Below are 24,482 nucleotides of genomic sequence, written 5' to 3' on the forward strand. Positions count from 1 at the left end.
GGTACAAATATTTGAGAACAGGATTATTTAGTGGATAACCGGACATGGTCAGATATGGATGTCTGCCGGGGACCCCCCCATTGCGTGTGGCGCATGGACCCCCAACAAAGAGGCAAAATAATTTGTGAGAAGGGGGGGGGGGTCAGAATTTTCTTTTTCTTTATGTTTTATTAAAAAAAGTGCTGTTATGTTTTTTTTATAGTTTTTTGGTCTGAGGGAGGGGGGGGGGGCGGTGACCCCTTTTCCTTCAAAGAAATTGTTCAGGCTCTGAAGGAAAGAGCCCCTGGCATCCCTGAAAGTGAAGATAAAATGTATAGTGTTTAATTATTGTCAGATAAAAAATAGTTTTTAAAAAAGAGTTAATTTTTCAATTAAAATATTTGAATCTGAGTAAGACTTCAGGCCTTAAGCCTTTTTCAGGCATCTGTAAAGCACGTAAATTTGTGCATCCAGGAACGCTTTTTTGACATAATTATTTTGCAACTTTGATGAAAAGTTGAGCCCAAAGTTTCACAGAATTGTTAGTTTATGTTGGGATACACCAATTGAGAATGATGGTCTTTGACAATTACCAAACATGTCTAGGGGTGGATTTCTTAAAGGTAGTCCTAACTTAGGACTAGTCTTAGGCAATGCTAAGAGATAGGACCAGTCCTAAGTTAGGATGAGTTACTGTCCTAACTTAGGACTTGTCCAAACTCTTAGCATTGCCTAGGACTAGTCCTAAGTTAGGACTACCTTTGTGAAATAGATAGGACCAGTCCTAAGTTAGGATGAGTTACTGGTCCTAACTTAGCACTTGTCCTATCTCTTAGCATTGCCTAGGACTAGTCCTAAGTTAGGACTACCTTTGTGAAATCCATCCCAGAGCCTTTAAGCAAATTACCATATATTTATGATTACTACATAACTCTGTGTGTGATTTCAGTACAGTTTAAGGGCCACACAGACAGGTAACAATGATAACTTGCAAACTGAAAGTTGATATAAAGTTCAATATTCACCATACGATACACCTACACAGACAGACAACAATGGTACATGGAGCTACCTGTACACTTGCAGTACATACAGACAACAATGGTAGCTATACATATATTCTAGTTCACTATTCACTACTAGGAACAGTGGTTTCTCTGTATGCTGTGCCCTGTGGTAGCTGCACAGTCAGCTAACTTTAGGGTGTGTGACGTACATGTACATGAACCTGCTGCGTGACTCTAGGAGGAAGTAAAGGCTTCATTTCCAGCGCCATTTTGGGAGGGACCAGCTCTGGTGTTACATGCAGGAAAAAATTGTTCTAAATTCAGCAAGAAAGCTTGACTTTATTTTGTGTTCATTCAATTTGGACAGTACTTCAGACATACTAAGGACAGTTGAGGTGAGTACAGATTACAAATGATTCAATTTTGTTCAAGTCTCTTAGCTTGAGATAGGCCTACATCTACATGTAAATAAATTTTGAAATATGTACAAACTTCCATAAGTGTTCACTGTGTAGTGTAGCGTATGATAAGTCAAGACTTTGACGATGGATCTGGGTCATGTGTTCTGTGCAATTACACAAAGAAGTTGCCAGAATTATTGTTTTTCACAGATCTCGAGAAATTCTAAATACACATTTGGGCACATTTGGACATTTGTGTTTGTCGCCACACATTTCTTTCTTTACTTGTCTTCTTTTTACAAGAACGTTTCAAGGGTTTCTTTATGAAATGACTGATCAATATCTTCTTCATAAAAACTGTTTCATCGGGTTTACCACCCATAGGGAAACCTCTGGCAATTTTTAATAAGGCTATTGTTTTGCCTTCTCTTTTTTGAAATGTTTGGCCTTGGTCATCTTGGTGCCCCCAAAAATTTGGCCTACTCGCTCCAAGGCCAAAGTGGCCTTGCCCTAACAAATTAAAGCCCATGCCGATACATGTGCCTCATGTCATGGTGTTAGTCAGAGGGGTGTCTGGGCGTCTTGTAGACTCCTTGGTTTGAATTTAGAAACTCAACCTCATCTTCAGTTTACATGTGTCTCATGTCATGGTGTTAGTCAGAGGGGTGTCTGAGTGTCTTGTAGACTCCTTGGTTTGAACTTAGAAACTCAACCTCATCTTCAGTTTACATGTGCCTCATGTCATGGTGTTAGTCAGAGGGGTGTCTGGGTGTCTTGTAGACTCCTTGGTTTGAATTTAGAAACTCAATCTCATATTCAGTTTACATGTGCCTTATGTCATGGTGTTAGTCAGAGGGGTGTCTGGGTGTCTTGTAGACTCCTTGGTTTGAATTTAGAAACTCAACCTCATCTTCAGTTTACATGTGCCTCATTTCATGGTGTTAGTCAGAGGGGTGTCTGGGTGTCTTGTAGACTCATTGGTTTGAACTTTACATGTACACCATCTTTTGTTATACAAGTCTCAACATTTATTTAAAGTTTATTGAAGAAAAAAGTTTTGTGTAACTGGTATAAACAAGACTTATGTATATTTAATTTGTCATTACTGTTTAAATATTCTCTTGACATTTCATGTTTAGCTTTGATCAAATGTTAATTACATCGTAGGCATAGGTACATTAGTTTGAGTTTGGACAAATACCCAGAAAGATATTATAACTTTAACTTTAATTTTAGGTTGATGGGTTTAACCAAACACTGATGTGTGATCGGCATTAATTAGGCATTCATAAATACTTCAGACAGTTTTGCTATTCCTATTGGTGGAGAGCCCGTCACGTTGGGGTGTATAAACCTTTTATAATGACCGGTAATTATAACCAGATGGCTTCCACGTGTCGTGCGCGCAAGATTATCATGCGGAACGCAATTCATAGCTGTAGTAACAGCTCTTAATCTAAGCGCGTGCGCATACACACAACCCACACACATCAAACAGATTCTCCACAAAGTTTTTGAAAAAAATATTTCAAACCTTGAATTTTTTTATATGTCTATAATTGTATTTTTGAAATGTTTTTTAACAAAAGGGCATTTATGAAAGGGAATAAAAGAGTAGTGACGCGTTCTTAAACGTCCGTTTAAAACCTTGCAGGGTTGTTGCCATGCGATAAAGGCCCATCACACGACCGCCAACTCTGCTGTCTTTTAACGGCCGTTGAAGAACTCGTCGCTACCCTTTTATTCCCTTATTTATTACAGGATTCTCATCACTCTGTGCTGGGATGCTCAGTGGGCTAGTAGTTTAGTTATCAGCTCTAGGATGCTGTGGGTCATGGGTTTGAATCCAACCTGAGTAGGTTGCTTGGGATTTGTTTCTGCATCACTCCAAGGAAAGCACTGAGTATACAGTGCTTATTACATACTGGTGAATGGTGAAGTACTTTTCTTTAGAAATTCAAACTGCTGAGTTCAAGTGTTTTATTTGTATTGATGCCATGATCTATAAGTTTAAAGACGTGTACTGAAAATGGTTCTAATAAACTGAATGCTTAATCTTATTTAAAAGTAATGTTTTGCTCCTTTGTCCCTGTTTTCAGATAAAATGGCTTTGTCAAACCCACCAAAGGTTTCAGCTCTTCAGAAAATTGTCCAGAATCATCTGGAGTGTGGTATTTGCTATGAGCAATATAATGATCCCAGAGTTCTTGACTGTCTGCACAGCTTCTGTAAAACCTGTTTGCAGAAATACCAGTCTACCAACTACAAAGATGCTACGATGCTTATTTGTCCCGTGTGTCAAAAAAAGACACAACTTCATCAGAAAGATGTTCAAGCTCTCAAGACTAACTTCAACATAACTCGTCTTGCAGATCAACTGAAGCTGGTCAGCTCATCTGAAGACAACCAGTGGGTTTGTAAACTATGTAAGGACAAAAATGAGGCAACTCATTTCTGTTTTGACTGCCCTGCGATATTTTGTGCAAACTGCTACAAAGTGCACCAGAAAAGCCACACAGTAAATACTTTGAAAGACATTAATGATGGGAAGATTGCAAGCAAAGACAGAAAACGAAAACGCCGTCCAGAATGCCAAACTCATGAAGGTGAAGTGATGAGGTTCTACTGTACAACTTGTGATGTGATGATTTGTAGAGATTGTACTGTCATAGATCACTGTAAACCACAACATGAGTATATTGACTGCAACCAAGCCTCATCCACATACAAACAGTCATTGGCTCAACTCTTTACTCCCCTTGAAGAAACCATGAAGAAGCTTGAACAATCTCAAGCAACTGCCTCAACAATGAAAGACAACCTAAACATTGCAGCTAAGAGAACCCTGGCAGACTTGAAGAACAGAGCTGATGAGATCAGGGCTGAGGTAACAGCTCAAGAGAGTCGCATCACGGATGAAATACAAACCACCCTTAAAGATCAGAGCCGAAAATTGGAGGAATTTGAGCAAGCAGTGAGTGTATACTTGCAGCAAATACAGCAATCATTGCAGAGCGCCAAAGATGTCAGCAAGAATTCATTAGCTCCGGACTTCCTTGCAGTCTATTCTACTATCAGCAAGGACTTGAAGGAACTTAGAGATCAAAATCAACCCAAGATAGATTTGACCCTTTCCCATCTGAGATTCACTCCAGTTGTTTGTGACATCTCCCTGGGTAATCTGATTACGAAAGAGCCAAGGTGGAAGCTTTGTTTGGATTCTGATGTCGGACCTGGTTGGGCTACGGATATTGACGCCTCTATTCCTGGGGATGAGGTGGCAGTGGCAGACACAATAAATAGAAGAGTTGTAATCTACGACACTACGGGACACCAGAAGAAAACTATCGACCTACCACAAGGTAAGTCCTTTACAATTTAAGTCTTTAGTTAGAGGTGTATTAATGCTATTACTCTCAGTTCAAACAGTGAACAAAACTGCAGTTGATTAGTTGTCAGTCGAACAGTATTCCGTGAAAATGAGTAGTCATTACTCTCCAAAACTGAAACCAAATCTGAGAAAGTTTAATCAAACTTATCAACTCAGATCAATCATTAAAACCTGCAGTGAGGGACCTGTTTGGTTGCAAGGCCCCTTTGGTCATTGTCATGCTGGCATTTGTCCCCCACATAGGTTTTAATTGTTTGTTTTTTATTGAGTATTCAAACAATTGTAATATCTCAGGAAATTTGTTCACTCCTCCAGGTGTTGCCTTGGTTAACTTATTTTATTTTAAGTTGGATCATAATTGAGATTGATTAAATGACCTTGCAGGCTCAAGTGCTGTTGTTATACATACTTTCTACATGATCCCTGAATCCACTCTATCTACTGTCATTCTGAATATTTACATTCTTCTATTCAACACCATCAATAAAGAAGTTTCTATTTCTAAATGAATGGATAAATAACAACAAGTAATGCAATTAAAAAGGAGTTAACCAAAGTTCTCTTGATAGTAGTCACCTTGCTAGTATGAACAGATTACTGTTTATTGTCCTACTGTATTTCAAAATTGCACGTAGGTGCTTTGTGAGTTATTAGGAAAGTAATACTGACTTTTCTAATATAGGACAAAATTTAATAAAGCAAAGATATCTTTTGCATTTTTCACAATCATCAAATTAAATAGATTGAAAGTAATTTGCGAATAAATTATCATTTTATTGAGTCATATCCATTTGTTCATTTGTTTTTCAGGTCTAATGTCTATTGCTGCATTCAAGAATCAGTTAGTGATTGTAGATAAGACCAACTCTGTCAAGATGTACAATAGGAATGGCAACAAGATGTTTGAATTCCACACAGTGCCTCATAGTGAAGTGGGCAAGACATCAGTAGACCTTGAGAGTGTAGCAGTCATAAAGGATACAATCATGGGCGGGGATGTGGGGAGGTCAGTTATAACTAAACACAGATCCAGTGATGGTTCACTCATAGACACTGTTTCAGTTCAGACTAGACCTCGCTTCTTGGCCATTGACAACAAGGACAGAGTTATAGTCAGTTGGGGCATTCAACCACAAGTAGACATTGTTGGAGTCGATGGTGGTACAATTATCAGCATCTATCCAAAGATTAATAGTCAACCAGTTCAATACTGCAGAGGTGTATGCTGTGACAGCTCAGCTATCTACATTGCAGTGTGCAATGGGTTTGACACTGGTCATATTCATCAGTATGACACTCGGGGTAGATTTCTCAGCTGTATTGCTCAGGGTCTGCACAACCCAGGTGGAACCTCATTGACATCAGATGGTCAGCAGCTTGCAGTGGCAGACTTTAAATCAGTGAAGATTTATAACAAGGTGTAATGTTATCTGATTATGATGATACTGGTAAGAGAAATAAATGCTACAAGTACAACATGTTTATTGACATGTAATGACCACAGAGTGTCCATACAGCTCAATAAAAATCAATCAAGAATTAAAAAAAGATGTGTGTTATTCATTCTTCAATCAAATAATAATCTGATCAGTTTAAATTAGAAACTCACAATTAGTTCAATTGATCAATAATATCAGTTAAACATCCACACAATTGTTTAATTCAAACCTTAACATAGTGAACTCTTAGTAGTGTTGAATTAACTTTTCTTAAAACACCAACGAATGTTTTGACATGTGAATGGACATGCAGGCTTTCACTGGGAAGAATTTTAGTTGATTCATTTACAGTTTTTTCTCCCTAAACCACCCTCAGGTTCTTCCATGAGAAATGTTACTAGCCTTTGCCCTCCTGTTTTTTATGAAATTGGAGAGTAATTCAACACTTTTCAGGATAAGCCTGCATGTCCGTTCCAACATTTATGGGTGGTTTGAGGTTCTGAAAAGATTTACAACTACTCTGAAAAAGTGTTAATGTAACGGTAGAAGAGTGGTCCCTTTATTGTTGTTCCTGTCTATTCACGATTGACCATGTATACTTTAAAGTCACCTGGAAGTGGTATTTTTTCAAAATAAAGCTTTTGTCACTAATATATGTGTTTTGATGAGTGGAATGTGAATGAACAGTTAACTAAGGTTTTAAAAATTCAGTTCTTATGTTATTTACAAGTTTTAGAGTAGACCCCGACCCGAGAGGGCGCTGTTCGTGACGTCAATCGAGGCAGACTTTGCCTGTAATGCGTAGAGTAAACACTATTGCAAAGTACATGTACGGACCAAGTCGTGAGTTTGTACGTTTCAGAAAGAAGAAAAAAATGTTTTTTTCCGGCAATGCCGACCAGGTGTATTGCTGCTGAATGCAGAAAAACACTTTTTGAAATGTACCAACGCACGACTTGGACGCAAATGTACTTTGCATGTGTGTTTACTATACGCATTGCAGGCTCGATTGACGTCACAAGAGGGGTAGGCGGTGTCAGCCCCCCAAACAACTTTATATATTTTTTAAACATAAATCGTGACAAACAATTACTAAACAAAATGTTTTATTGTCCGAAGCATATACTCTTATGTTTGAAAGAAAACAAATTCTATTTCCAGGTGACTTTAATGACTTGTAATCAGAAAATAACATCTCTGCTAGTTGAGTAGAATTTGTTATTTCAATATCATAGTTGATTTGTAAAAGAACAACTTCTTTTTCCCCTTATCTTCCTCTGTTGTACTGTTTAACCAATCTTAACTTCAGGATTTTATATGACTGCGTTTTTTTGTTGTAAAATGCCAACAAATTGTCCCATGCAGGGACCATAAAATTGTGAGGTAGAAATTGTCTATTCAAGATTGACAAGTCTACTTCATTGATTTGTAATCAGAAATATAACATGCTGTGTTAGTTGAGCAGAATTTATTTTATAAACATCATGGGTGACTTGCAAAGGAACAATGGTTTACTTTGTTTAATGTTGTTCTTATAATGGTCTATGGCCTAATTGTATTGTATTGCAAATGTAATACATTTGTAGTATTTGTTGTATAAATACATGTAGTAAGCAAACAAATTGCAGATCAGCCAAAATAACAAGGAACATTGAAAGGTCAACTCTGATACCAATTTTTCAACAAATACCGGAAAGACTTTGCAACAGACATCAGCTGAAAACACATTTAGAATTGTTTCTAACCTGTTGCTAGCGGGCTCTTGGGTTATTTATGACAGATATTTTTAGTTCATCAAACTTAACTTGAATGTAGCTCTGATATACAAAGTTTGAAATCCTACTTGTATGTAATTGTTGACCAACTTACTGACATTACAATCTGAGAATGAGTAAATATGGAGTTCCCAACTTCCCTGGTAAGCTGGATGGCTTTATACTAAGCACTTTAAATACTCCTGGATGACCCTGAATGTGGGTCAGATTGATCCAAACATTGGTCAGGTCTAATTGGATCTAGAGTCAGGGTCAGTTCTGAGTCGGGAGTTCTTAGAGTACAGGGCAACTGTGAAGTAGGTTTACTCTTGTAGACAATTAATAGTCTGATCATGGTGTGGAAAAAGTAGATCTAGAAATATTTGACTCTGAATCAATAAACACCATTGGTCACGGAATTGATCAAAGTTTCTGATGACATAACTTCTTAATGGTCTATGTAGATTGTTGTATTCCTATATCTTCATTTGACAATTGAACTTGTTATTATAAATGATTCTTCCAATTGACTGTGATTGCTTTGACGTTAAGAAACAAGTGTACATTATGATCAAGTCATATAAATATAAACATTTGTTTGGTATTAACAAATGAAGGAAGTTAAGTCTATTTTCTATAATCAAGATTTTTTTATGTAGTTAGTAAAAAGAAGTTTGGACTGATGTGTTAAACTTTCTGAATTTGCTTTGATGTTAAGGAACATGTGTAAAGTGATGTAAAGATAAATATAATGTTTTTCTTGATTGACATTTATTGGGAGTAAATTTTACTGGACTAAGATTGTTTATCTGTAGTTAGTTCATATAAACAGTAGTTTAGTTAATGTTCAAATTAAGTTTGATCTGTGTTTATATGTTTTTATATACTGGAAACTATTGGTAATTACTAAAAATGTAGATTGTTGTATTCCTATATCTTCATTTGACAACTGAACTTAACTGCCGAGCGGTTATGAGCACCAAATTCAGACTCTGGTGTTTCTGATCAGCAGAGTGTGGTTTTGAATCCCCAGCCGCGACACCTGTGTCCTTAAGCAAGACACTTAAAGGAACACGTTGCCTTGGATCGGTCGAGTTGGTCTTTGAAAAGCGTTTTTTAACCGTTTTTTTTTTAAAATGCATATGATTAGAAAGATAATTTAATAGTAGAATATAATGATCCACACAAGTATCACTCGAAATTGCGTGGTTTTCCTTTTACCTTGTTGACTAACAACGTCGGCCATTTATGGGCATGATGGGAGTCAAATTTTTGACTCCATAAATGGCCGACCGTGTTAGTTCGCAAAGTAACAGGAAAACCACGCAATTTCGAGGCAAATTTGTGTGGATCATTGTATTCTACTTTTAAATCATCTTTCTAACCATATGCATTTTATAACAATTGGTTACAATTGCTTTTCAAAGACCAACTCGACCGATCCAAGGCAACGTGTTCCTTTAACCATTGCTTCGTCTTTCGGATGGGACGTAAAAGTCGTTGGTCCCATGTGTTGTGTAATGCATGTAAAAGAACCCAGTGCACTAATCAAAAAAGAGAAGGGGTTCGCCCAGGTGTTCCTGGTTGTGGCTGCCGTATGCACCGTAGCACCTTGTATAGACCCTTATAAGGTGCTAACGAATTGGTTCTCAGAATTCATCACTGTTACAACCTATCTTTCTGAAAGTTTGTATAAACTCTGCGCCTTGAGTACCTTGTTTGGTAGATTTGTGCGCTATATAAGACTTTGATATTATTATAAATGATTCTTCCAATTAACTATAATTGCTTTGATCTTAAGAAACATGTGTACATTATAATCAAGTCATACAAATATAAATACTACTTACATCATACATGTATATGAGTTTGATATTAACCTATGAAAGGAGTTTACTTTAGTTTCATTGTATAATCAAGATAGTTTTCTGTAGTTAATAGTGGAAGCAATTTTATTACTTCCAAGTTCCAACTATCTTGATTTGCTTTTATGTTAATTGCACTGGACACTTTAAGCAATTACTCAAAAAAATTGTTGGCATAAAAACTTACTTGGTAACGAGCAATGGAGAGCTGTTGACTGTACAAAACCTTGTGGGTAACAGATCCCTCTGAAGTAACATGGTTTTAGAGACAGAAGTATTTTTTCTCTCTAAAATACTGAACTACTTCAGGTCTAAAGCCTTGTTTTACGCATCTGAAAGTATGCAAAGTGTTGCAACAAGGGTGCATTTTCTTTCTTTATTCTCTTGCAAATTCGATGACCAGTGGAGCCCAATTTTCCACAGGTCTGTTATGTTATGCATGTGTTGGGATACACCAAGTGAGAATACTGGTCTTTTACATTTTACAAAACGTGTCCAATGCCTTTAAGGAACAGGTGTACATTATAATCAAGTCATATAAATACAAACACTTTGTACATCATTTATATGAGTTTGGTATTTACCTAAAATGAAGGGGTAACTTTAGTTTCATTGTATCATCAAGATCGTTTTCTGTAGAAGTGTCTTGGCCAAGTGGTTAAGAGCAAAGAATTCAAACTCTGGTGTTTCTGATCAGCAGAGTGTGGGTTCGAATCCCCCAGTCGTGACACTTGTGCCCTTAACCAAGACACTTAACCATTGCTTCATTTTTCGGATGGGACGTATAGCCGTTGGTCCCATGTGTTGTGTTCGCATGTAAAAGAACCCAGTGCACTTATCAAAACGAGAAGGGGTGTACCCTGGTGTTCCTGACTGTGGCTGCTTTTATGCACCGTAGCACCTTGTAATCCTGTATAAGGTGCTACATAATTCATGATTATAGAAAAGTTTGAAGTTAACTTTAGTTTCATTGTATAATCAAGATTGTGTTATAAAGCTATTGTTTTATAAAGCTATTAGAAGTAGTTGTATTGCTGATACTTCCAATTATCTGGATTTGCTTTTATGTTAAAGGGAAGGTACACGTTTGGTAATTGTCAAAGACCAGTCTTCTCACTTGGTGTATCCCAACATAGGCATAAAATAACAAGCCTGTGAAAATTTGGGCTCAATCGGTCATCGAAGTTGCGAGAAAATTATGAAACAAAAAACACCCTTGTTAGACAAATTTGTGTGCTTTCAGACAGGAATAAAAGACTTCTAGCTAGAAGTCTTTTATTATTTAAGTGAGAAAGTACCTCTTTCTCAAAAACTACGTTACTTCAGAGGGAGTCGTTTTCCACAATGTTTTATACTATCAACTGCTCTCCAATGCACATTACCAAGTCAGTTTTTATTTGTTTTGAGTAATTACCAAACGTGTGTCTTCCCTTTAAGAGACAGGTATGTTTTATGATCAAAAATTATTTGAAAGGCAGTGGACACTATTGGTAATTGTCAAAGACTAGCCTTCACAGTTGGTGTATCTCAACATATGCAGAAAATAACTAACCTGTGAAAATTTGAGCTCAATCGGTCATAGAAGTTGTGAGATAATAATGAAAGAAAAAAACACCCTAGACACGCGAAGTTGTGTGCGTTTAGATGGTTGATTATGAGACCTCAAGTTCTAAACTTGAGGTCTCAAAATCAAATTCGTGGACAATTGGTCTTTCTCGAAAAACTATGGAACTTCAGAGGGAGCCATTTCTCACTTTGTTTTATATCATCAATCTCTCCCCATTACTTGTCACCAAGAAAGGTTTTATGCTAATAATTATTTCGAGTAATTACCAATAGTGTCCACTGCCTTTAAGACTCACTTTATGAGCTTGCTTTTTGACCCATATTGGGAGTACATTTTACTTGATAATCAAGACTGGTTAACACTGTTGATACTGCATACAAAAAGTAGTTTAGTTTGAGTTTGTTTGAGTAAGTTTGATCTGTATATTAAGACGTTGCAGTGGATTATTGCTTATGAAAAGTTGCTTGGATTAATGCTACTCTATCTCTAAAGCAAAGTGTATTCAACTTTAGACATTGTCAATAAATCTGGAGATGATTCTTACTCTATTATTATTTTTGTCAAGTGAAGATTTATTCCATTTTCTTTCTCCCTCATACACTGTCTTGTATGAACGGCTCTGAGCTTAGAGATATTTCCTTCATTTAAAAATGTTTAGGAATAATTGAAGTTGCTTTATAGATCTTGAAGAAGCTCAAATCTGTTCTGAAGTAAAACAAATCAAGTTATACAATTAGAATGGTTACTTACTTATATTTGTTGTCTTGTTAAAAAGTACAAACATCATCCAAACTTTTGCCATTAGATATTTTTTATACAGAGAAAGTAGTGGCAGATTTGGAAAGCTTGTGCAATTTCCTTTCCAAAGACACCAATTTCAACCAATTTGACCAAGTGTTTATCGATTTATGATTAATTGAATTTTGGCGGTCTTGCGCATTTTTACCGGAATCAGCAAGAAAGAGTGTGCAGTAACGCGAAAACCGTTTATCAGATCAAGCTAAAATTTGAGCTTGTTGAACTGAAATTACCCTATGAACCAATTCAAATGTAGCCATTTATCGATGTTTTGCAGCTCATCCCTTCCTAGGGTTAGTGATGAGAAGTATCAGTACAGCACTGCCCATGATAGCCAGGCTGGGATAATGAATAATCTTTTTTTAGTTTGACCCTCTCATTGATGTGTGATAAGCGCTGTATACTCACTGCTTTCAGAGTCCTGTGGAGAGAAAAATGAACCTCAGACAGAAGATGGTCCTCATGAATGAGATTCTTAACATGGTGTAAGGATCATCATTGGTTGGAATTCTACTGGATTCCACTTTCACATCATCTACCTTCTTTTTCATCTTTGTTCTTTACAGGAGAACTCAAGTCTAGTTCAGTGTCTTGAGGATGAGGAGTGTTGGGAGTCTAAAGCTGAAGCAGATGATGTCACTGCTGGAGCATGAACTAAACCAAAGTAATCAGGTATGAGATGAGAGCAACCATGTGGTGTGTCTTAGAGTCAAGAAATAGGAGTGCAGACAAAACCACTGGTAGTTGAGATGGTAGTCCACCTTCCTCATTCTAGAGTAGATCTTAACTGCTATGCCAATGAGCTCACCCAGTGACAAGGAGCAAGTTTGAATCATATTGAAATACTGAGGCAGTTGAGATGGTGGCCTTCCTCATTCTAGAGTAGATCTTAACTGCTAGGCCAATGAGCTCACCCAGTGACAAGGAGCAAGTTTGAATCATATTGAAATACTGAGGCAGTTGAGATGGTAGTCCAACTTCCTCATTCTAGAGTAGATCTTAACTGCTTGGCCAATGAGCTCACCCAGTGACAAGGAGCAAGTTTGAATGATATTGAAATACTGAGGCAGTTGAGATGGTAGTCCACCTTCCTCATTCTAGAGTAGATCTTAACTGCTAGGCCAATGAGCTCACCCAGTGACAAGAAATAGGAGTGCAGACAAATCCACTGGTAGTTGAGATGGTAGTCCACCTTCCTCATTCTAGAGTAGATCTTAACTGCTATGCCAATGAGCTCACCCAGTGACAAGGAGCAATCCATGTATGTTTTTTTAACCTACTATTAATGCTTGCAATGTGTAACAATGTTTTGTATTTGAGATTATAGACCTAATTGCTTTTTAATACTTTGGGATTTCTATTGATTAAGTTTGTTGTTGAATGTTTTTAAGAATGTTTACTCCCGTTGTTATAATTCAGTATTTTCTTATGTTTTAGTTTGTCTATTTTTCCATGTTCAGCGCCCTAGAGCATGTTTACACATGATTAGGGCGCTATACAAGTTTTGGTATTATTATTATTATTATTAAGAAGCAAGTTTGAATTGTATTGAAATACTGAGGCAGTTTAGATGGTAGTCCACCTACCCAAGTAACTTTGTACCCACGGCTGTTATTAACAACCTGTACAGTATGTTCCCTTTAAGTCCATATTCATTAAGACAATTCTGAGATTGTTTTCCCTATAAACATTGTGTTCAAACATTGCAAGCATTCAACTGCCTGAAGATACTTGTTTTGTCCCTGATGGATGATGTCTGGTTGTAATGTGTTCCAGTCTTTAACAAAACTGTTTTGGGTATGAATGAATATTTGAAGCAGTCTTTGCTTGTAGGGAACAGTTGGTATGTCTCTTGCATGCTGTGAATTGTATCTGGATTGGCGTGTTACCCGTTGTTATGTAGAACATTCCTGCCAGGACATCAGCCTGACCATGGCATGGTGGAGAGTCAAGCCAATATTCCGTCTGCCATTACAGACAATAAGACTTTTTAAGGAGTTGTTATAACCCACCTACATGAATTGAAGCAACTAAAAACTATCCCGTGCACAGAAGTGACAGAACGTCAAGGATAATCACGTACCCAGAAAGTAAAATCATATTTTTAAGAGCGCCCTCACATGGTAAAAAAAACTGGGGAATTTAAAGCTGAATGGTTTGTGTAACCTAGACTTGGCCCCTGTCTTTCAGGTCCCTGCTTGCAGATCCAGTGATTCCATTGGATACAACGATCATTTGATAAGCGTGCAGTGACATGAGCTTTCCATATACATGCCCAAATAGTACACTGCTGTCACGTCTGAAATAGAACTTGACTGCGTATCTCTATGTGAAATGACCGAGGTCAAAGGTGAAAATACACGCTGGTTTGGAGGTAGGTCTCTGGCGTTATTCACGAGCCTCAAAGCGTGATGTCAGATGTTCAGGCTATATGTAACCTTGCACAACAATTAGCAAACCTTTTATTTGATGAGTTTCTTTGTAAACATTGTTGTTTCCATAGGCGAGTTTGGATGTCAGTTTGATGCATCTGGAATGGGTGAGACTCGAGAGACTGTGGACTGGTGTTGGGCGCTTCAATACCAAGATGTGAATGTGGAACCTTGCTGAGGATCCAACCTGTGACTCACACAACCGTACCATCATATTAGCCAGCAACATCTCCTGCGTACCTCAGGTGAGTTTAAAATATCAAACAGCTGTCTTTGATGGATTTTTGAACAATTTTGGTCACACCCTGGTTTATTATTTAGAATAGTGAACATTGGTACCAAGAAACAAATGAGGGTTCAATCAAAACCTACATGCGCCAGATAAAGTCAAAAATATTTATAAAAAAAAGTTTAGCTTGATGTACTTTGAGTTGATGAATTGGAACAGTATTGCTGTATTTGTTTATTTTGGCCAGCTTTCATGCAAATAGCAAGTTTTCTTTCAAAGCAAGGATAAAGACAGGTCCCTGCTCCTTAGATCCAGTGATTCCATTGGATACAATGATATTATTGGATAAACGTGCAGTGACATGAGCTTTCCATAGACGCCCAAACAGTACACTGCTGTCACATCCGCAATAGAATTTCAGGCCTTCATTTTAAAGGAGCGCGATGGCTCACGCTTCTCCGCGCTCCTTACAGTTTTTTAACTAGAGCATTTTTAAAGACAGTGGACACTATTAGTAATTGTCAAAGACTAGCCTTCACATTTGGTGTATCTCAACATATACATAAAATAACAAACCTGTGAAAATTTGAGCTCAATCGGTCATCGAAGTTACAAGATAACATTGAAAGAAAAAAACACCCTTGTCACACGAAGTTGTGTGCATTTAGATGGTTGATTTCGAGACCTCAAGTTCTAAACCTGAGGTCTCGAAATCAACTTTGTGGAAAATTACTTCTTTCTCGAAAACTATGGCACTTCAGAGGGAGCTGTTTCTCACAGTGTTTTATACCATCAACCTCTCCCAATTACTCGTCACCAAGAAAGGTTTTATGCCAATAATTATTTTGAGTAATTACCAATAGTGTCCACTGCCTTTAATTTCAATTTGCAGTATATATTTTGCAGCATTTATGCTTGAAACATGTACTAAAAATTGAAAATAAATATGTTTTAAATCTCGTTAAATTTAATTATCTCCTTAAATCATTTTCAAATGTTGGTACCTCGTTCCTTTAACCAAAGTGCTCTGGGCTGCCGGTCTATACTGTTTAAAGGCACTGATATGAACATGTTTGGTATTTACCCAGAATATATTTTAGTGTAAACTTACTTTGTACCAAGCCATGGAGGTATTAATGTCTATGGAGATAAAATGAAGATAAAATGTATAGTGTTAAAACATTGTGAGAAAAACTCCTTCTGAAGTAAAATAGTTTTTAAAAAAGAGATAATTTTTCCATTAAAATATTTGAATCTGAGTAAGACTTCAGGCCTGAAGCCTTTTTTCAGGCATCTGAAAAGCACATAAATTTGTGCATCCAGGAACGCTTTTTTGACATAATTATTTTGCAACTTTGATGAAAAGCTGAGCCCAAAGTTTCACAGAATTGTTAGTTTATGTTGGGATACACCAATTGAGAATGATGGTCTTTGACAATTACCAAACATGTCTAGAGTCTTTAAGCAAATTACCATATATTTATGATTACTACATAACTCTGTGTGTAGGATTTCAGTACAGTTTAAGAGCAACACAGACAGGTAACAATGATAACTTGCAAACTGAAAGTTGATATAAAGTTCAATAGTCACCATACAATACACCTACACAGACAGACACCAATGGTACATGGAGCTTCCTGTACACTTGCAGTACATACAGACAACAATAGTAGCTATACATATATTCAAGTTCACTATTCACTACTAGGGTCAGTGGTTTCTCTGTATGCTGTGCCCTGTGGTAGCTGCAAAGTCAGCTAACTTAAGGGTGTGTGACGTACATGTACATGAACCTGCTGCATGACTCTAGGAGGAAGTAAACGCTTCATTTCCAGCGCCATTTTGGGAGGGACAAGCTCTGGTGTTACATGCTGCTGCAAAAAATTGTTCAAAATTCAGCAAGAAAACTTGACTTCATTTTGTGTTTATTCAATTTGGACAGTACTTCAGACATATTTACTAAGGAGAGTTGAGGTGAGTACAGATTACAAATGAATAATTTTGTTCAAGTCTCTTAGCTTGAGATAGGCCTACACCTACATGTAATTTGTATTGTGCAGTATGTACACACTTCCATAAGTGTTTAACTTTGTAATAGAATATGATACATTGTTAGTCAAGACTTTGCAAGGGTTTTTTGTACACAATAACTCAATATCGGTTTTTTTCTATACAAGTCTCAACATTCATTTAAAGTTAATTTAAGAAAAAAGTATTGGGTATGTATGATGTGTGATCAGCATTTAATTAGGCATTAATTACAGGATTCTCATCACTCTGTGCTGGGATGCTCAGTGGGCTAGTAGTTTAGTTATCAGCTCTAGGATGCTGTGGGTCATGGGTTTGAATCCAACCTGAGTAGGTTGCTTGTAATTTGTTTCTGCATCACTCCGGGGAAAGCACTGAGTAAACACCAATTCAGGGGCGCACCGGGCGAGCAGTTGCCAAGGTGTACATGAGCCTAGTTTTGTGTACAAAGACAAGATGAAATCATGTTTCTTTTCACTCTTTATGGAAATTAAATGTTTTCCTCAACGACTATCACAATTTCCTTAACAGGACACCATGATATACCATTGTAGATCACTGACCACAAATATTTGCAACTAAATAGAAACCGAATCATCTTGAAAACGGTGCATGTCTTAGGTTATTTAAGGGGAAAAGACGCGGAAACTGTAAAAAAGTCACTAAAATGAGATTTGGTCAGAAGATCAGTATTTTCCTCTGTGCTTAATTTTAAACAAAAGTATCAAGAATGTAGAAATCGCAAATATTGTCGAAGAAGACATTAAATTTCCATATTAGAGAAAAGGGAAACGATTTTCTCGTGTCTTTGTGCACAAAATTAGGCACAAGTACACCAAAGCAGTGGCGCGCGCTGCCCAGCACTTGTGCGCCTTAATTGGTGTATACACTGCTTATCACAAATTGGTGAATGGTGAAGTACTTTTTTTTAGAAATTCAAACTGCTGAGTACAAGTGTGTTATTTGTTTTGATGCCGTTATCATCTATAAGTTTAAAGACGTGTACTGAAATGGTCTTGGTCAGCTGAATGCTTAATCTTATTTAAAAGTATTTTTTTGCTCCTTTCTACCTTTTTCAGATAAAATGGCTTCTTCAAACCCGCTAAAGGTTTCAGCTATTGAGAAAATTGTCCAGAATCATCTGGAGTGTGGTATTTGTTTTGATCCATACAAGGACCCTAAAATACTTGACTGTCTACACAGCTTCTGTAAAATCTGTTTGCAGAATTACCAGTCTACCAACTTCAAAGATGCTACGATGCTTATTTGTCCTCTGTGTCGAAAAAAGACACAACTTCATCAGAAAGATGTTCAAGCTCTCAAGACTAACTTCAACATAACTGGTCTTGCAGATCAACTGAAGCTGGTCAGCTTATCTGAAGACAACCAGTGGGTTTGTAAACTATGTAAGGACAAAAATGAGGCAACTCATTTCTGTTTTGACTGCCCGGCGATCTTTTGTGCAAACTGCTACAAAGTGCACCAGAAAAGCCACACAGTAATCACTTTGAAAGACATAAGTGATGGGAAGATTGCAAGCAAAGACAGAAAACCAAAACGCCGTCCAGAATGCCAAACTCATGAAGGTGAAGTGATGTGGTTCTACTGTTCAACATGTGATGTGATGATTTGCCAAGCTTGTACTGTCATAGATCACTGTAAACCACAACATGAGTATATTGACTGCAACCAAGCCTCATCCACATACAAACAGTCATTGGCTCAACTCTTTACTCCCCTTGAAGAAACCATGAAGAAGCTTGAACAATCTCAAGCAACTGCCTCAACAATGAAAGACAACCTAAACATTGCAGTTAAGAGAACCATGGTAGACTTGAAGAACAGAGCTGATGAGATCAGGGCTGAGGTAACAGCTCAAGAAAGTCGCATCATGGATGAAATACAAACCATCCTTAAAGATCGGAACAAGAAATTGGAGGAATTTGAGCAAGCAGTGAGTGTACACTTGCAGCAAATACAGCAATCATTGCAGAGCGCCAAAGATGTCAGCAAGAATTCATTAGCTCCTGACTTCCTTGCAGTCTATTCTACTATCAGTCAGGACTTGAAGGAACTTAGAGATCAAAATCAACCCAAAATAGAACTGACCCTTTCCCATCTGAGATTCACTCCAGGGGTTTGTGACATCTCCCTGGGTAATCTGATTACAAAGGAGCCAAGGTGGGAGCTTTGTTTTAAGTATGATGAAGGAATCAGTATTGCTGTTGATACTGATGCCTCCTTACCTGAGGATGAGATAGCAGTGGCAGACTACGGGAATAGCAGAGTGGGAATCTACAACACTACAGGACACCAGAAGAAAACTATCAACCTACCACATGGTAAGTCTTTTACAATTTAAGTCTCTAGTAATGCTGTAACTAATGCTGCAGTTGAGTAGTTGTCAGTCGAACAGTATTTCATGAAATTAAGTCATTACTCTCCAAAACTGAAACCAAATCTGAGAAAGTTTAATCAAACTTATCAATTCAAGTCAATCATTAAAACCCTGCAGTGAGGGACCTGTTTGTTTGCAAGGCCCCTTTGGTCATTGTCATGCTGACATTTGTCCCACACATAGGTTTTAATTGTTTGTTTTTTATTTTGTATTCAAACAATTGTAATATCTCAGGAAATTTGTTCACTCCTCCAGGTGTTGCCTTGGTTAATTTATTTTGTTACAAGTCGGGATCATAATTGAGATTGATAAAATGACCTTGCAGGCTCTAGTGCTGTTGTTATACGTACATACTTTCTACATGATCCCTGAATCCACTCTATCTACTGTCATTCTGAATATTTACATTCTTCTGTTCAACACCATCAACAAAGAAGTTTCGATTTCTAATATAAATGAATGAATAAATATCAACAGTTAACATAGTTAATGCAATTTTACAAAAGACTGAAAATAAGAGTTAACGAGACTATCTTCAAAATCAGAGTTCTCTTGATAGTAGTCACCTTGCTAGTATGAACTGATCATAGAGTTATATATAAGAACTAGAGCGCGCACTGGCCTATATACGCGCCCCGGTATGCGAGCAGGCAGCCATTTTCTAAGTTGACAAAACAGCTATCTCACAGCATATGTTTGTGCAGCCATTTTGTAAGTTGAACAAACAGCATCGCGTGAGCGTTCAATAAAAAAAACCTCAAACGTGTATTTCATATTCAACGCGCTTGCAGAATGACGCGCTTGTCATCTTGCGGTCCCGTGGCGTTTGTGCACGAAGCATCACTCGTGCCCCCTCTAGTTCTTATATATAACTCTATGGAACAGATTCATGTTTATTGTCCTACTGTATTTCAAAATTGCACGTAGGTGCTTTGTGAGTTATTAGCAAAGTAATACTGACTTTTCTAATATAGGACAAAATTTAATAAGCAAACATCTCTTTTGCATTTTTCACAATCATAAAATTAAACAGATTGAAAGTAATTTGCGAATTAATTATCATTGTATTGAGTCCTATCCATTTGTTCATTTGTTTTACAGGTCCAAGGGCTGTTGCTGCATTCAAGAATCAGTTAGTGATTGTAGATCAGACCAACTCTGTCAAGATGTACAATAGGAACGGCAACAAGATGTTTGAATTCCACACAGTGCCTCATAGTGAAGTGTGCAAGACATCAGTAAACCTCTTCAGTGTAGCAGTCATGAAGGATACAATCATGGTCGGGGATTTGATGAGGTCAGTTATAACTAAACACAGATCCAGTGATGGTTCACTCATTAGCACGGTTTCAGTTCAGACACCACCTTGGTACTTGGCCATTGACAGCAAGGACAGAGTTGTAGTCAGTGGTGGGAGCAGACATCAAGTAGACATTGTTGGACTTACTGGTACTACACTGTTCAGCATCAATCCCAATTTCAATAGTCGACAAGTTAGATACTGCACAGGTGTATGCTGTGACAGCTCAGCTATCTACATTGCAGTGGACAATGGGGATTGCAACACTGGTCATATTCATCAGTATGACACTCAGGGTAGATTTCTCAACTGTATTGCTCGGGGTCTGTACAACCCATTCGGAATCTCATTGACATCAGATGGTCAGCAGCTTGCAGTGGCTGACAACAAATCAATGAAGATTTATAAAAAGGTGTGATGTTATCTGGTTATGATGATACTGGTAAGAGAAACAAATGCTACAAGTACAACATGTACATTGACATGTAATGACCACAGAGTGTCCATACAGCTAAATAAAAATCAATCAAAAATTCAAAAAGATGTGTGTTATTCATTCTTTAATCAAACAAACATCTTATCAGTTTAAACTTGAAACTCACAATTAGTTCAATTGATCAATAATATCAGTGAGGCATCCACACAATTATTTTATTTTGAAAGTGGACTCTGAAACACCTTCAAATATTTGGACATGTGAATGGACATGCAGACTTTCACTGAAAATAGTTTGAGTTGATTCATTTGATGTTTTTACAGTTTATTTTTTTTCTAAATCACCCTCGGATTCTTCCATGAGAAATGTTACCAGCCTACGCCCTCTGCCGTTTTTTTAATGAAATTTGAGAGTAGTTCAACACTTTCCAGTATAAGCCGGCATGTCCATTCAAACATTTACTGGTGGTTTGGCAACCACTTGGAAAAAGTGTTAATGTAACGGTAGAAAAGTGCTCCCTTTATTGTTGTTCCTGTCCCATTCAAGATTGACCATGTATACTTTAATGACTTGTAATCAGAAAATAACATCTCTGCTAGTTGAGTAGATTTGGTTTTCATACTATCAAGGTTGATTTGTAAAAGAACAACTGTTTTACCTTGTTACTCTTTATCTTTCTCTACTGTTGAACCATTTTTAGCTTCAGGATTTTGTATGATTGCGATTTTATGTAAAATGCCAACAAATTGTCACATGCAGGGACCATACAATTGTGATGGTAGAAATTGTCTGTTCAAGATTGACAAAGTCTACTTCATTGATTTGTAACGAGAAATATAACATGCTGTGCTAGTTGAACAGAATTCATTTAATTTTGCAAAGGAACAATGGTTTACCTTGTTTATTGTTTATGTTCTTATGATGCTGTATGGCCTAATTGTATTGTATTGCAAATGTAATACATTTGTAGTATTTGTTGTTGTATAGTAAGCAAACAAGGAGCATTAAAAGGTCAACTCTGGTACCAATTTTGAAACAATTACCAGAAAGACTTTGCAACAGACATCAACTGGAAACACATTTGGAATTGTTTCTAACCTGTTGCTAGTCGGCTCTTTGGTAATTTATGACTAGACAGATATATTTAGTTCATCAAACTTAACTTGATTGTAGCTCTGATATACAAAGTTTGAAATCCAACTTACTGACACTACAATCTGAGAATGAGTAAATACGGAGTTCCCCCAACTTCCCTGGTAAGCTGGATGGCTTTATACTAAGCACTCTAAATACTCCTGGATGACCCTGAATGTGGGTCAGATTGATCCAAACATGGGTCAGGTCTAATTGGATCTAGAGTCAGGGTCAGTTCTGAGTCAGATGTTCTTAGAGTACAGGGCAACTATGAAGTAGGTTTGCTCTTGTAGACACAATTAATAGTCTGATCATGGTGTGGAAAAAGTAGATCTAGAAATATTTGACTCTGAATCAATAAACACCATTGATCACAGAATTGATCAAAGTTTCTGATGACATAACTTCTTAATGGTCTATGTAGATTGTTGTATTTCTATATCTTCATTTGACAATTGAACTTGTTATTATAAATGATTCTTCCAATTGACTGTGATTGCTTTGATGTTAAGAAACAAGTGTACATTATGATCAAGTCATATAAATATAAACATTTGTTTGGTATTAACCAATGAAGGAAGTAAGTCTATTTTCTATAATCAAGATTTGTTTTCTGTAGTTAGTAAAAAGAAGTTTGGACTGATGTGTTAAACTTTCTGAATTTGGTTTGATGTTAAGGAACATGTGTAAAGTGATTTAAAGATAAATATACTGTTTTTCCTGTTTGACATTTATTGGGAGTGAATTTTACTGGACTAAGATTGTTTATCTGTAGTTAGTTCTAAAACAGTAGTTTAGTTAATGTTTCAAATTAAGTTTGATCTGTGTTTAAATGTTTTTATGTGCTGGACACTATTGGTAATTACTAAAAATGTAGATTGTTGTATTCCTATATCTTCATTTGACAACTGAACTTAACCGCCGAGCGGTTATGAGCACCGAATTCAGACTCTGGTGTTTCTGATCAGCAGAGTGTGGTTTTGTAAAAGAACCCAGTGCACTTATCAAAAAGAGAAGGGGTTCCCCCCAGTGTTCCTGGTTGTGGCTGCTGTATGCGCTGTAGCACCTTGTAAACCCTTATAAGGTGCTACATAATTGGGTCTCAGATTCATCACTGCAATAACCTATCTTTCCGAAAGTTTGTATAAACTCAGTGCCTTGGATATTATTATTATTATTAATGATTCTTCCAATTAACTATAATTGCTTTGATCTTAAGAAACATGTGTACATTATGATCAAGTCATATAAATACAAATACTACATACATCATACATGTATATGAGTTTGGTATTAACCTATGAAAGGAGTTTACTTTAGTTTCATTGTATAATCAAGATAGTTTTCTGTAGTTAATAGTGGAAGCAATTTTATTACTTCCAAGTTCCAACTATCTTGATTTGCTTTTATGTTAATTGCACTGGACACTTTTAGCAATTACTCAAACAAATTGTTGGCTTAAAAACTTACTTGGTAACGAGCAATGGAGCAATGGAGAGCTGTTGATTGTACAAAACCTTGTGGGTAACAGATCCCTCTAAAGTAAACATAGTTTTAGAGAAAGAGGTATTTTTTCTCTCTAAAATACTGAACTACTTCAGGTCTAAAGCCTTTTTTACGCATCTGAAAGTATGCAAAGTGTTGCAACAAGGGTGAATTTTCTTTCTTTATTCTCTTGCAAATTCGATGACCAGTTGAACCCAAATTTCCACAGGTCTGTTATGTTATGCATGTGTTGGGATACACCAAGTGAGAATACTGGTCTTTAACATTTTACAAAACGTGTCCAGTGCCTTTAAGGAACAGGTGTACATTATGATCAAGTCATATAAATACAAACACTTTATACATCATTTATAGGAGTTTGGTATTTACCTAAAATAGAGGAGTTTGCTTTAGTTTCATTGTATAATCAAGATTGTTTTCTGTAGAAGTGTCTTGGCCAAGTGGTTAAGAGCAAAGAATTCAAACTCTGGTGTTTCTGATTAGCAGAGTGTGGGTTCGAAATCCCCAGTCGTGACACTTGTGCCCTTAAGCAAGACACTTAACCATTGCTTCATTCTTTGGATGGGACGTAAAGCCATTGATCCCATGTGTTGTGTTATGCATGTAAAAGAACCCAGTGTACTTATCAAAAAGAGAAGGGGTTCACCTCGGTGTTCGTGGCTGTGGCTGCATTATGCACCGTAGCACCTTGTAAACCCTTTAAGGTGCTACATAATTTGGTCTCAGAACTCATAACTTTCAGTATTGAAAAGTTTGCATTTAACTTTAGTTTCATTGTAAACTGCTCACAAAAAGTAAGGAAACATTTTTCAATC

General features: G+C 37.0%; 2 protein-coding genes across 2 annotated transcripts; both read left to right on the plus strand.

The window, feature by feature from the left end:
• The first annotated feature begins 3,491 nt into the window (after nucleotides 1–3,491).
• Nucleotides 3,492–9,066, plus strand: LOC139936177 (E3 ubiquitin-protein ligase TRIM33-like). Its single transcript, XM_071930940.1, has 2 exons — nucleotides 3,492–4,749; nucleotides 5,589–9,066. Exons 1-2 carry the CDS (start codon nucleotides 3,492–3,494, stop codon nucleotides 6,200–6,202), a joined length of 1,872 nt encoding a protein of 623 aa, XP_071787041.1. The 3' UTR covers nucleotides 6,203–9,066.
• Nucleotides 9,067–16,141: 7,075 nt separating this feature from the next.
• LOC139936108 (E3 ubiquitin-protein ligase TRIM33-like) lies at nucleotides 16,142–24,044 on the plus strand. The gene is made up of 3 exons (XM_071930830.1): nucleotides 16,142–16,839; nucleotides 17,973–19,235; nucleotides 20,393–24,044. The coding sequence occupies exons 2-3, from the start codon at nucleotides 17,978–17,980 to the stop codon at nucleotides 21,007–21,009; spliced, it is 1,875 nt and encodes a 624-aa protein (XP_071786931.1). The 5' UTR covers nucleotides 16,142–16,839; nucleotides 17,973–17,977; the 3' UTR covers nucleotides 21,010–24,044.
• The last annotated feature ends 438 nt before the right edge of the window (nucleotides 24,045–24,482 follow it).

The sequence above is a fragment of the Asterias amurensis genome, chromosome 4 (genome assembly GCF_032118995.1).
Source record: "Asterias amurensis chromosome 4, ASM3211899v1".
NCBI classification, from domain to species: domain Eukaryota; kingdom Metazoa; phylum Echinodermata; class Asteroidea; order Forcipulatida; family Asteriidae; genus Asterias; species Asterias amurensis.

Excerpts from the sequence above, each read along its gene's own strand:
- LOC139936108 (XM_071930830.1), top strand. The coding sequence starts at position 17,978 with ATGGCTTCTTCAAACCCGCTAAAGGTTTCAGCTATTGAGAAAATTGTC. Across the intron at positions 19,236-20,392 it reads AACTATCAACCTACCACATG|GTCCAAGGGCTGTTGCTGCA; the intron begins GTAAGTCTTTTA and ends TTTGTTTTACAG.
- LOC139936177 (XM_071930940.1), top strand. The coding sequence starts at position 3,492 with ATGGCTTTGTCAAACCCACCAAAGGTTTCAGCTCTTCAGAAAATTGTC. Across the intron at positions 4,750-5,588 it reads AACTATCGACCTACCACAAG|GTCTAATGTCTATTGCTGCA; the intron begins GTAAGTCCTTTA and ends TTTGTTTTTCAG.